This window comes from Galeopterus variegatus, unplaced genomic scaffold (assembly GCF_000696425.1).
Source record: "Galeopterus variegatus unplaced genomic scaffold, G_variegatus-3.0.2 Scaffold2555, whole genome shotgun sequence".
In the NCBI taxonomy this organism is placed as follows: domain Eukaryota; kingdom Metazoa; phylum Chordata; class Mammalia; order Dermoptera; family Cynocephalidae; genus Galeopterus; species Galeopterus variegatus.
The window spans coordinates 245,159-262,746 of record NW_007728666.1 but is presented as its reverse complement, the minus strand read 5'-3'; the positions used below and the strand labels follow the sequence as shown (position 1 = coordinate 262,746).

The 17,588-nt window shown below is 45.3% G+C and overlaps 1 protein-coding gene across 1 annotated transcript in view; it reads left to right on the top strand.

Moving 5' to 3' along the window:
- The window catches only part of WDR65 (WD repeat domain 65), a gene marked incomplete at its 5' end in the record, with an annotated part of 42,013 nt that overhangs the window by 19,650 nt on the left and 4,775 nt on the right, over positions 1 to 17,588 (top strand). The window contains 4 exons of the mRNA XM_008582282.1: positions 720 to 836; positions 2,180 to 2,314; positions 2,394 to 2,537; positions 9,630 to 9,762. Coding sequence (XP_008580504.1) covers positions 720 to 836; positions 2,180 to 2,314; positions 2,394 to 2,537; positions 9,630 to 9,762 — 529 coding nt within the window. The remainder of the gene's footprint in view (positions 1 to 719; positions 837 to 2,179; positions 2,315 to 2,393; positions 2,538 to 9,629; positions 9,763 to 17,588) is intronic.

The window sequence follows — 17,588 nt, the reverse complement described above, 5'->3', positions numbered from 1 at the left end:
GGCACATTCTTTCTTTAGCTGTGCAAATGCCCAACTTCTTGAAGACAGAAACTACCTCTTAATCAGCCCTATATCCACAAGCCCACAACAGCTACGCAGCCCTTTCTAGTGGGCACATTCTTTCTTTAGCTGTGCAAATGCCCACCCTTGCTGTGTGTCCTCTACAAGGTGACTCCATGTAGCTTTGCCAACACTACCTGTTTATCTTGTCATTCTTCCAGAGGCAGATTGTCCCAGGCCCTCCTCATGCCCCACTATTGCCCACCACACTTGCTGTTCATTTATTCCTTCATCAAATATTTAAGTGCCACCTTTATGCCAGGCGTGTGTCAAAGGGCTATTCTGTCTAATAAAATGCTTCCAGTAATGAAAAAAATATTCTAAAACCTGCCCTTTCATGTCCAGAACATGGATGTGGCTCACTGGGGCTTCCTGGTACCCCAGAAGGTTGCCAAGAGCCTTGAAATCTGACCAAGGGGCCTAGAGTAGACTAGGAGGGCTACTTCACCCAGCTGTGAAAAAACCCATCCCCCCAAAACTGTCCCAGCCCCCCAAACAGCAAATACTAGTGTCCACAGATTTAGTGAATCTAGATGGGAACTAGAAAAGAAATAGTCTAGAATCAGGGGAAATGCTCCCACCGAAAGACTTCAGTTCTCAATTACAATTTCATCCTCTTACTTTCTTGTCTTTGACTCTTTTTCCCTCGTTCTCTATAGATGGAATCTGAGCTGGAGCGTTTCCATAAGCAGAACACGAAACTGGAGCTGAACATCACGGAATTGTGGCAGAAATTAAGAGCCACGGATCAGGAGATGCTCCGAGAGATACAGAAGGTGTGAGGATTTTCAGAGTCTGGCAGCTCTTGGATCCCAAAGCTGGCACCTGTTTGCAGTGGGCAGCTGGCTTCTAAGAGACGGAGCCAGCCCATTGCTAAGATACATTTCCCATTTTAACTCACGTTCTTTACTTGCTCACAGCCCTGCCTAATTTCAGGCCCATGGAAATTTACATGACTGAATCTATCTGAGACTATAAAATGACTTTGGGTAAAGTGATCAAGGAGGTGGGAGGCCAGTTTCATAGAAACTTTCATAGCATTTGGTTTATTTGGCCTAGGGAAGAACATGCTTGGAGAGGTCATTTGTAGTCGGTGGTTAAAGGCTTTGACTACGAAAAAATTGCTAAGGCTAGGAGAACCTCAAAGATCATCTATTTCAGTCTCTTTATGTTATAAATACGGAAAGTAAGGCCAGAGAAATTAGGAGGTTAGGAAACTTCACCCAGCACCCATTGCTAGTCAGCACGTATGGATCCAGTACTGGAAACCAGGTCTTCTGGTGCTGGCACAGGACTGGGTTGCACCCTCTTCCCTGAGCACAGGCCACTCTACTGTTTGTTGAGTCGGATTGAATTTTTCCATCCTCCATGTTAAGCATTGACTCCGTACTAGGTAACACTAGAAGCTGCAGAGCTACAGACAAGAACTAGGGCAGATCCTGCCCTTCACAAGCTGAAGAGGCTGATAGGTGATTTGTGTAATAATTATAATGCAAGGTAGAAAGTGATGGAATGTGTATAAAGGGCTATGGGAACAAAGAGGAAGGAGCAACTCTCTAGGCCAGGGTCAGGAAGATGGGGTGTCCAAGAAAGCATGATCGAAGAGGGGGATCTAGCCCAAGTGTGCAGATGAACCAATCTGCCCAATTTTGTGACTTTTCCCCACCCATTCACAGCAGCACTCCTGACTGTCAGGAAGGACAAACACTGGATGCACTGATAAGGGGGACTTGGAAGCCCTGGCCAGGGATCTGCGAGAGAAATGATACCATCTGTCTTGGCCCTAAAGGAATATGGGCAATCATCCTTTCATTTTTTAAGGCCAATGGTCCTGAAAGGAATCCAGAGCCGATAAAGGAGCCCTCTGTGTGGCCTCTTAAGGATGAAGCCATGTAGGTTCAGGCCAGTCCAACCCAGGCAGGTGCACAGGAGTTTTAGTGCCTGCACCTTGGCCGTGTGTCCATCTAGGTCTCTGTGCCAGTGTGGCCCCTGGCAGTTAGCTGTAAGTCCCAGACAAGGTGTCCCTCATCCCTTTCTGTGCCATCAGCCTCTGCCTGCAGCCCCTGCCCCTCCTCCTGGAGAGCACCTACGTGTGTGAAGTAAATGTCTCTGATTGCAGAAGCGCAACCTGGAAGCGCTGGTCAGACGGTTTAAGACCGACCTTCACAACTGTGTGGCATACATCCAGGAGCCCCGGCTGCTGAAGGAGAAGATCCGAGGTCTCTTTGAGAAGTACGTGCAGCGGGCAGACATGGTGAGCTCAGCCTCCCCTCCCGCCCTGTCCTCCCCTGCGGGGTCTCCCCTCCCTTGCTGAGAGTGTCCGCGCCCGTCAGGTGGAGATCGCAGGGCTGAACACAGACCTGCAGCAGGAGTATGCCCGTCAGCGGGAGCATCTGGAGAGGAACCTGGCCACTCTCAAGAAGAAGGTGGTCAAGGAGGGAGAGCTGCACCGCACCGACTACGTCCGCATCATGCAGGTACCCGCACGCTCCCTGCAGCTCCCCTGGAGGCTGGGCCCTCTGAGATGAGAGAGGCTGTTGAGGCTGCTCAGGGCTCCCCAGAAGTCCAGGGTACCTGCCAGCTTTCCCTACAGCTTTCTCTTGGCTCCTCTGATCTCCCAGGGCTCATCCTCAATGTGAGCATGGCCAAGAGTCATGCCAAGCAAGTTTCCAGGCCTCTCTGTGCCCACCCTCTGTCCCACCAGTGCCCCTACCCTTCACCAGGCACCTCTGCTCCTTTTTTCCCACTCCGTCTTTATCCAAAGCATGCCTGTGTCCTGCCTCTCTCCTCTCAGTGACCCCTGGTCCCTCTGGACCTTCCTCCATGTCATTTTGGCTCTTCTGAGTCGCTCTCTCCCATCTGCTCTCCTGGGTCTACCTCCTATTCCACCTTGCTTTGTACACTGCTTTTTATCCTGCTGTGCACGTCACATGGCCCTGCCAGAACACACGTCTCCACCTGCCATCTGACTTTTCTGGTGCCTCGGGTCTCTACCCTTATCTCTTGGGTCCAGAGCTAGCCACACCAGCCCGGTGTTGGCCTCCCTCTGACTTAATGAGCTCTTTGCGCCCACCTCCCAGGCTCCTTCGCAGGGCTGTTAGAGAGCCTGACCCCATTACTGCCACCTCCGCCTGAGCATGATCAGGACTGCCAGTTGGGATTCCTCTTCCAGATTTCTGCTTGGGTGTCAGTATCATCTGTGGCAATTAATGTGAATTAAAGAGAACATCAGAATCACACTTAGAAGCACATACCTCCTTATGTTTACATTTCTTTAATGCCATAATTAAAATACTGGAATGGGGAGGGGTTGCAGTTGGATTTTAACGAACCAGTTCCCAGCTTGGCCTGTCCGTGCTCACCTGGGCAGAACACACTGCAATCCGGCCAGACCCAGACCTGGCTGGTTTCATGCCATCTTACAACCAGCCCCTGCCTAAATGCAGCCCCTCCCGCCAAAACATTGCCCTACTCCTGGGTCCCAAAAGCAGGCGGAGGCCCAGAGATAGGAGTGGGTCCAACTGGTGGGACCCAGCAGCCACACACAGAGCCATTGCTAAGGGCCTCGAGTGCCTGGAGTGTGCAGAGCCCCCTGGGGCTGTAGAGTGCAGCAAGTGGGGCAGTGGGACCAGGGTGACAGCAGGAGCAGATGTCAGCTGGTGACATCAGCGATCTCTCAGCTGTGCCCTGCCAGCAGGACACAGACCGGAGGAGCCCTCCAGGGCTGTGTCCCTCTCTCCATGCCAAGCAGATGCCCAAAGCAAATGTCAGTTTGGAGACATTTGAGAAGGAGGAGAAGGAAAAAGGTGAAGACCATGGCTAGCCAGAAGGTGCAAGTGTCACTGAGCAAGAGGCTGTAAGGCAGGCATCGTGTCTTCTTTTGCTCCTCCATACCCCAGAGGGTGCTGGGCCAGCTCCTGCCCAGTCCCACCCCTCAGGAGGGAAGTCTCCGGAAGAGCGTTGTCTCCAGCAGCATTGTAAACCTGTGTGCTGTGGAGTCCTGTGGACCCAGAGAAATGACTCAGACAAGTGCAGGGGACAAGAAGAGGGCCCCAGCAGGGCACTGGGTCCTCCCCCAACCAGAGAGGCTCCCTTCTGATGACCATGGGGCTCTGTAAAATTTTGTTTGCAAAAAGTTTGGAAGATTAAAAAAGAGAGAGAGAGAGAGAAACTTTCAAAATCACTGTTCTGGTTGCTAAAAATTGTTCCTTCTTCAATCTTAAAGTTGTAGGAGGGGCTGGGCCAGGGCCAGGCAAGATAGCAGGGCCTGTGTAGGCATGTCTGGACTCAGAACCATGTCCCTACCCTGGGTGGGGGGAGGATAGTAGGCGCTGGCACTGTGCAGACCCAGGTTTATCCTGCTGCCAGGAGACCTCAGTTAAATTCCTTAACTTCTCCAGGAGCTGCCCTCCTTATCTGTAAAATGGGGAAGAAAACACCAACCTCAGCGAGTCACTGCAAGGGTCAAATGAGATAACCAGTGTAAAACACAGTACAAAATAGCGTGGTACAGAAGAGGTGCTCAAAACAATGCTTTTTCCCTTCCCCTCCTCCAAGCAAAGAACCTATTCAGTACCCAAGGTGGAAATCCAGTGGGAGAGGCAGAAGCCCATCACAGCATGGGCCAGACGTGCCCGTGGACTGGGGCATGGGGAGGGGCCAGCAAAATTGCTTCCAGGCCCCCAGCTGGTGGCCTGGGCTCCCGCTGTCTTGGTATATGTTGTCAGGAGCTAGCTGGAGCTGCGTCTGTGGGTACCAGGGCCCCGGCACTTCAATCCAAAAAGGCCAGGGTGGACTCTAATGAGAGCAACTCATCGGAAAATAACTGAGGAAATGAGGTCACTGTCTCATTTGTATGTTCAGGTAGGAGCTGAGGGCCTCCCCACTGCATTCCTCAGCACGTTTGCAGATATGAAAATAGGAGACGCTGTGGAATACAAACATCTAGGACACGCATTTCATTCATTCAGCACACATTTTTTGAAGGCTTCTTACACAGCAAGCTCTGTGTCAGCCGTGGAGATTCCAAGATGAGTGTGATAGTGTCCCTACCCTCAAGGAGCCCATCACACGGAACTTGGACTAGATGCAAATAATCACGGCTCGGTACAGTGTGTCCAGTGCTGGGGGGCTCATCATGGAAGTAGGGTTCAATTATGCCTTGGGGACTCATGGAAGGCTTGAGAGGAAGTGGCATTTGAGCAGGGCCTTGAAGGGTCAGGGAACAACTGGGAGAAGAGCCCTCCAGCACAGGGCACAACCTGAGAAAAAGAGCAAGGTCGGTGGGGTGTTTGGAGATGGCTGAGCCCGCAGACCTTAGTATACTGCATGACCCTAAGGTCTTGTTGAAAGGGCCTTCCATCTGCCAAGGAGCATAAAGTTTATCCTGTACACAATTGCCACCAAGATTTCTTAAACAGATAGGGTGCTGTTTTTGTTTCGAAAAGACTAATTCAGCTGGTAGGGTGGAAAGACTGATGGAGAAAGAGGCAGGTGGCAGGAAACCTGTTAGGAGACGGCTGTCATGTTAAGGGTAGAAGAGAAAGGCTCGGAGAAGGGAAAGCTGAGATGTCAAAAGGCATTCCAGAGGAGAAATGATGAATAGAAACGTCAGGTGAGACATGGAGGAAGGTGGGAAGAAGGGCAAAGGATTTCAGGACAGCTCATTTGTGCAGCTAGGCAGATGGCGCTCCCACTAACTGTGGGTTCCAGAAAGACGCCGCAGACCCAAGGCTTCCACGTTCACAGAATAAATCTGTTGCCTGTTTCTTCCACCCTGTGAGGCACTGCAGTATTCTTAAAGGTGTCAACTCAGGGCAGGCCAGTAGGGGGTGCTGTAGGCACTCCTTTCCTTTCTCTGCCCAACAAAGGTGTCTGAAAGATCTGCCAGTCGTCAGTCAGTTCCAAAGGCCAAAGGGAGTCCTGGACAGCTCACATAGCCCCTTTGTTTAGAAAGCTCTCTATATACATGGAACTTAGCACCCCTAGCCAGTCACATTCCCCCAGAGTGGGCACTTGATGGGCCCCAGCTGAGATTTTTGCTATAGCCAAGTAGCCTGGTGGGGTGGGGGGTGGGGGGCGTCCAGAGGGTTGGAGGGGCTTTGGTTGGCCATCCTGACCAGGGACGGATTAGGAACAGAAGGCTCAGCAAGTCTGTGGCATTCACAGTTTTAATTCACAGAGTTACCCAAAGCACATACAGTTGACCTCAACATGACCTCGAGACTCCTCAGAATGCAGGCCACCCTGGAAAACATTTTTGGGGAACCCAACTTGTACTTCTTGCGGGTGCCTGGGCCATACTGTGTGAGGTACTGGAATGGAGGTGATGCGATGGGAGGTGAGAAAGCAGAGTCTGGGAGGCAGTGGTCTGAGAGGACCCGGGCACTGGGGAGGCAGACACACCAGCTTCAAAGCCCAGCTCTACCACGCGCACACTGCCTCAGTTTCCTCCGAAGGTTGTTGTAAAGATGCAGTGAGGTAATGTATGTACATGGCTTGATGCATTGCAGGGTCCAGTCAACCCCTGCAGTTACGGTGACTCTTGCTGTTATTATCATCATCAAGCTTTTAGTGTCTTAAGTTCTGCTGCTTCCTCTTGCTCCAGGCCTGGAACACTCCTCTCCATTCTCTGCTTCCCCTGGGGCCTTCCTCACATTGGGTTGGGCCCCTGCTTCAGGTTCTCATGGCATCTCTCCATATTGCAGCCAAGCAGGACCTCCCATGTCCGGCGCAGTGACCAGTGCATAGTAGGCTTTCAGGAACTGGCTCTGAGGAACCAGTTTTGGAACCACACTCTGATAAGGATCAAGTCACGCCTGGGGGTCCATTTAGGTAACATTTTGGTGACCTCCACATCACGGACGTGTCAAAGGCTGGCATGGGGTCAGACATAGGTTTTCACACCAAACGGTACCAGGAGCCAGAAATCCCAGTTATGTGACAGGGTTGTAGAGGGTGGAGGGGCAGGGAGAAACTAGGGCAGGGACTTCACTGGGCGCCATCACAGTGGTAGAAGGAGAGATGTAGAGAGCTTGCAACAAATCACAGCAGGGAGGACGAACATGAGATTCGGCCCAGACCCAGAGTCGATAGGATTTGGTGACAAAATGACTGGAGACAACCAAGAAGAGGAAGTAACTAAAGATGTGATCCAAGAGGACTCGGAAACGGTGCTTTTCGTTTCTAGTCTTTATTCTGGTTACTATTATTACTTTATTGAATGAGGCAGAAGAAATGAAGCAAAGCAAAGCCAACCGAGAGGCAGGGAGAGAGTCCCAGCGAGCAAGCAAGTCGGCCACGATTTCTTTGTGGCTCTTCTAAGACCCTCCCTTCTGTTCTTGTCTCCTCTCCCTGATCCTTACTCCTTGGTCTGTGATTTCCTCATTAGTAAGAATCTCTTCTTATTCAACTTTGTGCCCACTACATTAGTCATTAATTTGCTTATTCATTCCACAAATATCTATTGAGCACCTCTTACATGCAAAGCAGGGTCCAAGGTCTTAGAACCCAATAAATATGTACTGAATTGATTGTGTCATGATATAAAGTTGGCATGGAGAAGGTCCAGGGGAGGAAACTAGCAGAGATTTTTACTGGACAGCATCTGCAAAGGAAATGTGGGAGACTCATCACCAAGGCCTGTGTTGGTTAAAAGGGTAAAGCACCAGATGGAGAAAACCTGACTCACAGAAACACAGGCACAAAGCCTACCCTGGAGAATGAGGGACTGCCAATATAATTGGGCATTTCATCCAAGAGGGTGAGAATTTTTTCTTTAAATAAGGAATGCTGAAATTAAATGATATACTGAAAATCTAAAGGTATAGATCTATGCTTAAAGCGTCTCTAGAGGAAAAGAATCTGCTGGGTTGTCTCCAGCCCAGCCCCAGCTCCCTCCTGGGCTCCACAGGCACATCCCCATAGCAGAGGACTTCTTGTCCCAGCTCAGTGAGAGCAGTACTTGATATCATCCTGTTCTCTGGGCCCTGACTCCATACTCACCGTGTCTGAGATCATGTTCCAAGTAGAAGCAGTCTGTTCCCGGCATAGGTCCACTTTGTGTAAATTTGGCCCGCATCTGCCTTTCCTGGCACTCAGACCCTCAAGAGCTTTACTACTCAGGGTGTGGACTGGCCTGTGGACCAGCAGGAGCATCTCTTTGGAGCTGTCAAGATATGCAGAATCCCAGAGCCCACTCCAGACGTACTGAATCAGAAGCTGCACTTAGCGAGGTGCTCAAGGGATTTATTTACTTGCACGGTCATGTGCGAGGTGCTGCTGTAGACGAACTGACTCCTGAGGCTGTGGGCTCTAAGAGCTAAGTGGCAGTCTCTCTGGGCACGTGGTGACAGGGATTCCTCCATGGTGTCACCATGAGCCCTTGTGCTGAGTGTAAAATGGAAGCAGAGATCCGAGGTGTGGCAATAAGAGAGAAGAGACAGCTTGGTCCCAGAGTGCAGAGCACTCGCCACCTACGCTCCTGCAACTTCATCCTCACTCCTCTCTGCTCCTCTCTTCTCACTTTGCATTCCAGTGACACAGAACTGCTGCAAATCTTCCCCCACCCCACATCAGCTGTGTCATACTTCTGTGCCCTTGCTCCAATTGTCGGGGGTGTCCCTTTACCCACTCCTTGGTAACTCCTTCAAGCCTCAGTCCAGGGGTCAATTTCTAGGAATGCCTCATTCAGGCAGTGCTAAATGCCTTCCCCATGCGCCCCACTCCTACATCTCAGCAAGGTGACCTCCTCACTATACTGAGCCATATTCCTCACTCAATTCCTCAACAGCAGGGCTATGTCTTACTTTCCATATACCCCAGGATCAGTGCAGTGCCTGCATAATATGGAGTACCTACATAATAGGCATTCAATAAATATTTTTTGTATAGATGGATGGATGGATGAATGGATATTTGTTAAATACAAACAAAAGAAGTGAAATTTCAATGGATGTAGCAGATGTTAATTATCCATTTACTTTTCTGTGTTATTCACTAAACAGCATGCTGCAGGCAGGGACCATGTCTTATTTCTGTCTGCATTCCAAAGACTTAGCAGATATCCTGTAAATAAATGCAGGTTCAACAAACGAATGAAAAAAAAAAATGAATGACATACAGCACAGCACCTAGGAGTTGTGGAAACAAACTGTCGGAGTTGAAATCCTGGCTCTACCACTTGCTAGCTGTGTAACTTGAGCAAGTTACATAACCTCTCTGTGCCTCAATTTCCTCTTCTATAAAATCGTGATCGTAATAGAATCTAGCCATAGGGGTATTATTTATGATTCTTAAATGCAGTAAATTCATGTAAAAAGTGCTTAGGAAAGCGTCGTTGTTGCTGTCGATGTGGGAAAGAGCCTGGCTGGATGGGAACGGTGCTGAGTTCACCTGAAGGTAAGTTAGCTGGTGCCTCAAGAGGCTGAGCCATGAGCTGGGATAAAGCCTCATGCTGCAATACAGTGTCTGGAGAGTTGACGTGGGTCCAGACTCTCAGCCCCAGGAGGGCATGCCCTGTGCCCAGCAAGTACTCATCCATCCACACTCACTCTCCTTCTTTTATGCAGGAAAATGTCACTCTCATCAAGGAAATTAATGAGCTCCGCAGGGAGTTGAAGTTCACCCGCTCGCAAGTCTATGACCTTGAGGCAGCTCTGAAACTGACCAAGAAAATTCGACCACAAGAAGTTCCAGAAGCAGGTAACATTCCCAGTGGCCAGGGGAGATGAGCACTGGGATCAAGGGACCAAAGGTGCCACAACAAGCAGCTGTCCCTTTGGCTTCCTCTATACCCACGGTGTTCTGAGAGCTTTCCATGACACGTGCCTGCTCTGCAAAGGATCCATGAGAACCTTACCACATGCAAACACTCAGAGATCCACGGTCCCTGTTGGAAATCCTTGGGGTTAGCTACAGTTCAGAATTTAGAAAGAGCATGCTACGTACATATTATGTAGCATTCCCGGAGAGGTCTGGGGAAGTGCCCTAAAATCAAACCCATTAGGTTTTCTGTAGTGACATATGAATTTTCTCACTAGGTTTCATGAATTTTAAAAAGCCTTCTATTTTAGATCTTTTTGCATTTTAGAATAAGGAATTGTGGACCTGCATAATTAAAATGAAGGCAGAAAGAAAGGTGAGAAATGATTTAAAGGAAGAGGGGAAAGAATTACATTAGAAATGTTAAATGAATTAGTTACCTCAATTATATCCTAAAGTTCCTCTGAATTTCTGACAACCGAGGCAAAAGGGGAGACAAAGAAATATGATAGTTAATGTAGTTCTCATTGTGTGGTTAAAGGAAGTTTTTTTTCTGAAGAAACAAAACTCTTCCTGGCACTGAATTCTATGAGAAACCTATCACGTGAATCCTTAGGAAAGGAATGTTGAATAACAACAGGCAGTCTTTAACTACAGGCTTTCAGACAATAAAGCAATATTCTTCAGGTGTATATTTATCTGGACAATGAATAAAAACCAAGAGTAAAAGGTATTTCTATGGAAAATTAAGCCATCGTGGTTCAGGTATTTTGTTTTCTGGTGGTCTACATTCAGGAATAAAGCTTAGAGAACTTGATGAATTAAAACATCCCATCGTTACCAATTAGTGTCTTTTAAATGTGACTTGTCTCATGTACTATGGTTATATAAGATATTGTCGCTGGGGGAAAATGGCTGAGGGGTACACGGGAACTCTACTATTTTTGCAACTTCTGGTTAGTCTTAAACTATTACAAATTAAATATATATAAAATTATACATATTTATATATTACCATATGTTTGCGTGTGTACATATATGTATACATATTCTGTGTGTGTGTGTGTGTGTAAATTTGTTGTCTCATGTACCCTTTTAGTTCAGGTTGAAGCTCAGACAAGAGTAAACCCTCTGAGTAGTACCTGAAGTAATGCCAGGTCTACAGGACTGACATGAGGGCACAGCATGTGTTGTAAAGGCTGAGATACTTCTCAGACGTGAAATCATCTTCTCTTGGAGATAAAGCACAGATGTGCCTGTGAACAATTGCAAAACTTCTCTTTAAAAATGTTTCAAATATGCCCAGGCATCCTTACAAATACTGAGTTGGGACCTCCTCAGGATGCTATATGATATAGCCAGGTTCTTCACATTACTATTACAGAAATTTCTGGACATGTACAAAAATAGAGAGAAAGGTCTAATGAATTCCCATGAATTTATTCCCCAACTTCAACAAATGTCAGTGCTTGCCACTCTTGTTTCATCAGTATCTCCCTCCCCACCCAGTTATTTCCTCCCACACCCACCGTGGATTATTTTGAAGCAAACCAAACATCATATCATTTGTGTGATATAGTTTTACTCAAGTAAGATTTTATTTGTAACAATTGAAGACTGGTGTTACCAATTGTCTGTCTCAATCGTGAAGAACCTAAGTATATTTCCTCAAGTTGTTTAAGGAATTGACCAGTTCAGTTAGTTTTTAAGAATTCTTTATCTGAACAGGAGAGGTTGTCATCCCAAACCACTATTTCAGTTTTAGCAGCATTTATGTTGTTTTCATACACACAGTTAACTAACAGAGCTAATAGATACACCTGCTTGTTTTTTAATTCTTCAAACCATATCATTAGAACTTCTGATTAAACATAACTAATTGAAAACCTACTAAAATAGCATAAATATTAACTAACAGAGCTAATAGATACACCTGCTTGTTTTTTAATTCTTCAACCCATATCATTAGAACTTCTGATTAAACATAACTAATTGAAAACCTACTAAAATAGCATAAATAAACCATAAGAACAAAGAAAACACAAAGGGAAACAAAAGACAAAAATTTTGAAAATGGGAAATAGATGGATGAATGGTAACTGATTTCATAAACCCAAAAAACCTGAATCCTAAGCCAAAATTGGGGAAGCTAGAAGAAACCTAAGGTATGCCAAAAAAAATTCAAAAGGCTCTGGAATTATCAGGTGCAGATTATCTCTAGAAGTGGAGGTAAAGGCAGAGCTGAAAACAGGAAGGAAGATCTGTTTAAGAAGCTGTTACATCCACCTAGTATCCAATGCAATCATCATATGGGTCTATTTTTAACCATTGAACAGATTCAATACAACCCTTATCAAAATCTCAATGACTTTTTTGCCAAAACAGAAAAATTCATTCTAAAATTCATATGGAATCTCAGGGTATCCTGAGTGGCCAAAATAATCTTGAAAAAGAACAAAGTTGAAGCTCTCACACTTTCTGATTTCAAAACTTACTACAAAGCTATGGTAATCAAAACAGTGTGGCACTGGCATAAAGACAGCTATGTAGACCAATTGGATGAAATAGACAACCCAGAAATAAACCCTTGCATATATGGTCAAGTGATTGTCAACAGGGCACCAAGACCATTCAGTGGGGAAAGGATAACCTTTTCAAAAAACAGTGTTGGAAAAACTAGATATCCACATGCAAAAGAATAAAGGTGGACCCTTATGTTACACCATATACAAAAATTAACTCAAAATGGATCAAAGATCTAAACAAAAGAGTTAAAACTATAAAACTCTTAGAAGAAAGCATAGAGGAAAATCTTCATGACATTGGATTTGGCAATTATTTCTTTGGTGGATGACACCGAAAGCACAGGCAACAAAATAAAAAATAGATAAATTGGCCTTCATCAAAATGTAAAATGTTCATGCATCTAAGAACACTATTAACAGAGTGAGAAGGCAACCCACAGAATGAAAGAAAAATATTTGCAAATGATATACCTGATAAAAAATTGGTAACCAGAATATATAAAGAAGTCCTACAACTCAACAACAACAAAATTTAAAATGGACAGAGGACTTGAATAGACACTTCTCCAGGAAAAATATACAGATGGCCAGTAAGCACATGTGAAGATGCTCAACATCACGAGCCAGTAGGCAAGTGTAAATCAAAACCACAATGAGCTACTACTTCTCACCCATCAGAATGGCTGTTATAAAAACAAAAACAAAAACAAACAAACAAAAAACAGAATATAGCAAGTATAGGCAAGGAAGTAGAGAAATTGGAATCTTTGTGCATCACTGGTGGGGGTGTAAACTGGTGCAGTCATTATGGAAAACAATATAGCAGTTCCTCAAAAAATTAAAAATAAAATTGCCATATGATCCAGCAATTCCACTTCTGGCTATATATTCAAAAAAACTGAAAGCCAGGAACTCAAAGATGTATGTGTACACCCATGCTTATAGCAACATTATCCACAAATGCCAAAAGGTGGAAGCAATCCAAGTATCCATCAATGGATGGAACGGATACTATGTGGTATATACATGCAATGGAATAGTATTCAACTTTTAAAAAGAAGGAAATTATGACACATGATACAACATGGATGAACCTAGAAGACATTATGTTAAGTGAAATAAACCAGTGCCAAAAGGACAAATATTGAATGATTCTACTTAAATGAGGTTCCTGAAATAGTCAAATTCATAGAGACAGACAGTAGAACGGTGGTTGCCAGGTACTAAGGAGTAGAGAGGCATAGAGTTCGTGTTTAACAGGTACACAGTTGTAGCTGGGTAAGATGAAAAGGTTCTGGAGATGGATGGTGGTAATGGTTGTACCACAATGTAAATGTACTTTAAGCCTCAGAACTATACACTTAAAATGGTGAATTTTGGTTTTTGTGGGTTTTTTTTTTTTTTGTCCTTTTTGAGACCGGCCACACCACACTCAACCAGTGAGTGCTGTGAGCGCACCGGTCATCCCTATATAGGATCCGAACCCGCGGCGGGAGCGCTGCAGCACTCCCAGCGCTGCACTCTCCTGAGTGCGCCACGGGCTCAGCCCTTTGTGGGGTTTTTTATTAGCATATTCATTGTTACAAATCATACTTATTCTTTACACCCCTTATCCAATCTCTCCCCTTCCCCCCTCTACTGACCATGGATTTGTTCTCTCCATCTAATAGATTAACTGACCCTCTGTTGGTTTGTTGCCTAGATGATTAGATGATCTGTCCAGTACTGAGACAGGTGTGATCAAGTCCTCCCCTATTATAGTAAATCATGTGCTGCTTCTATTACTCTGAAGTGTGCTTTGTGGAGAGAACTCTTTTTTTGGCCTCTGCTGGTGCCTCTCCTTGTGAGAGTCTGACATGCGATCTGGTTGCAGCTGGGTTCAGCTTCCCCTGACTCCATGCCTTTTTCTAAGATGTTGTTGCAGAACAGTTGGTGGGGGGAGAACAAGAAGGGAAGGGGGAGGGGAAATAGGGTAGGAAGAAGGGGAAGGAGGGGAAATGTGATCGAGTCCCATGGCCCCCCTTCATTTTGGCAGGAGATGCCAGGGGGCTTCCATTAGCAGCTGGATCATTGCTGGGCTGGATGCAGATGTCAGGGGGGTGTGGCTGAAGCCCTCAGCCCCCAACTGCCCCAACTCAGGAGCCTGGGGCACTTCCCGCAGCAGCTCGGTGGTCATTGCTGGGCTGGTTGCAGATGTGGGTGGTGATGTTGAGGCCCTCAGCCCTCCCTGCTCCCTGGCTTGGGAGTCCAGGGGCCTTCCAGTCCTTCTAGGTCTTATAGGTGTTCTTTGGTGGTGTTAGACCTTTACTAGTTAATGTGGAACTTTGTTACTGATCTGTGGATATTTTGTTTTTTCTTTCAGTTCTGTGTTGGATCATTTACTGTTCTCACCACTTAAACTTTGCACGAGAACTAATTTGTTGTCCTTTGGTCACTTCTAAAATGGAGGAACTTCCTGTGGGAACCAGCACTTGAGCCCTGTAGTTGAGCTAAGCTAAATTGCTTCAGTGCTGCTGATTTCCCGGGAAAGGCTTTTTGTGCAGCTCAGGTTTTAATTGTTGACCTTGTATGTACTTCCAGGTCTCGTGAGGTCTGGTACACCCAAGTTGCATGGAAACTGGTCTGGGCCTGAGTCTTTTCAGCAAACTGCTCCCCCTGCAGTTCTAAATTCCTGACTAGTCTCCATTGAGTGGGCCTGTGCTGATTGGAGGGCAGATCAGCTGCCCATGCTGTGCCCCAGTGCTCCCCTGGTGGGCCCATCTCCCCCACCACGTGCACTCCAAACACTTCCCATAGGACAGGCCATGCACTGGTCACTTGCAATGACTCACTGGCCTCTGAGTGGCTCCTTTTTTCTGTTTTCTTGGCTCCTCACTCCTATGTGGGTCCATAGGAACCCTGTTAGTGGTCTTGCTGGCCTGGGGGCCAAGGCCCTCTTCTCCCCTGCCACCTCCAAGCAACTTTATATGAAGAGCACAGCTGTGGCTTTTGCCAGCTCCTGGTCTGTGTGCTCACCAGCTCCAGCCTTGAAGTGGCCAGGGCTCAAAATGGTAGGAGCGACCCTTTCTTTCTCTTGGCTTCTCCTGCCTTTATGAACTCTGTAGGTCTCTCTTCCTCTTCCCCTGAGCTTTAGCAGCACCAGCTTGGCCATCATTGCTCTTTAATAGTTGTAAATTGGTTGATTTGCAGAAGACAGTGATGCTGGGGACTGTCTATTCTGCCATCTTGACTGGAAGCCTAAAATGGTAAATTTTATTATGTATATTTTACCACACTTTTTTAAAATTTTAAATTTAAAAAAGAATATGATTCTATTATCCATGTATCACCATGGAAAAAATGGTTTCTTCATTTAGCCCCTGGCATTAAAGGATCTGAAACTGTCAATCAACAACAACAACAATAAATCCCAATTGCATTGGATTTCTCAACAATAATTGAAAGCCTGAAGCTGGTTGGAAACCAGAAGACAATGAACCAATGCCTTTAATCTTCCAAGGGAAAATGATTTCCAATCCAGAATTCTATTGCCACCAAGTAAGCAATCAAGGGAGAGGGTAGAATTAAGAAATTTTTAGATATATAAGAATCTCAACAAATTTACCTTTCATGCATATTTCCTCAGGAAGCTACTATTGGATGTTCTTCACCGAATATAGGTAGTAAACTAAGAAAGAGGACATAAGATTCAAAAAAACAGGACACTCAAATAAGAGAGAAGCAAGAGAATTTCTAAAATGATGACGAAAGGAGATCCCAGGTAATAGCTCTGCCACAGGACTCGAGAGTAATCAATCCAGATTGAGTAGGTCAGAAGGCACTTGGAGGTGGTGAAATTGGTAGACTATCTAACAATCTAAAGAGATAACATTTACACAACCACCAAAGAATTGAGATTGAATTAGCAATATGTACATGTAAAATTAGGCAAATGAAAAAACAAAATAATTCACTCCAGAGAAAGCAAATTATTGTTCAGAAAAGGAAAAAGTAATTGAAATTGTTGCCTCTGGGGATTGATAAACGGAGTAGAATGTGGAAAGGGAGATTACTGTTATTTGTAATAAGCCTCATAGGATTGACTCTAAATTATGGTCATATATAACTTTGATACATAATAATTGTTAAATTAAGAAATAATATTATTAGGAAAAGCATGCTTGCCTTCCAGTTTTCTATTGCAGGCATATCTTTGAAACAAAAAAGGAGTCAAAGCAACGTACAGTAAAAGTTAGATAGAGGGGAAAACCTACCTTGCATAAGGAAATGGGTGAGATAAGTATGTGTCAGCCTTGGCTCTGGATGAAAGGAAGATAAAATACAAGAAACAATCTCTCCCTGAGAGTTCCTAACTGAAAGCCCATACTCAGGCAGGTTTAAGTTCAAAATTTACACTCAATTTGTGGCTCAAAGCAACCCTCACTGCAAATTTAGTTTAAAATAACCCCACACTGGTGGTGTACCTATGCCCCAAGCAGAAACAAATGCAAATTCTCTCTGGAAGAAGAGAAAATTAAACCCAGGCTTCAAAGAATTCCCATAGATAATTTTCAAAATAACATGAGCTCATAATCAAAAATCACTAAACATTACATGAGGACATTAACCACCAAGAGTGAAAAGCAACAAAAATTTCAAACTACAGAATCAAACCAGCAAAGACCAGGGATAATAGAATTATTAAAATAAGACTACTTAACATGTTTAAAGAAATAAGGAGAAATTTGAAAATAAGACAAAAAGGCCGGCCCGGTGGCACACTCGGTAGAATGCGGCGCTTGGGAGCGTGGTGGCACTCCCGCCGAGGGTTCGGATCCCATATAGAGACCGGTCCGCTCACTGGTTGAGCGTGGTACGGGTGCGACACCGAGGGTTGCGTCCCGTTACCGGTCACGAAAAAAGACAAAAAGGAAAAAAAAAAAGAAAAGAAGACAAAAAACAAGAGTCTTCCAAAATTGTACAGGCAGATTTGATGTCCCGTTACCGGTCACGAAAAAAGACAAAAAGGAAAAAAAAAAAAGAAAAGAAGACAAAAAACAAGAGTCTTCCAAAATTGTACAGGCAGATTTGAAAAAGAACCAGATAATACTTCTAGAAATGAAAACTATAGTAACTGTAATTAGGAACTCGATGGACAGATTGAACAGTAGATTAGACACATCTGAAGGGAGATTTGTAAATTAAAATAATGAAGAAATTACCCAGATTGTAGCTCAGAGAGACAAAGACATAGTAAAAGCC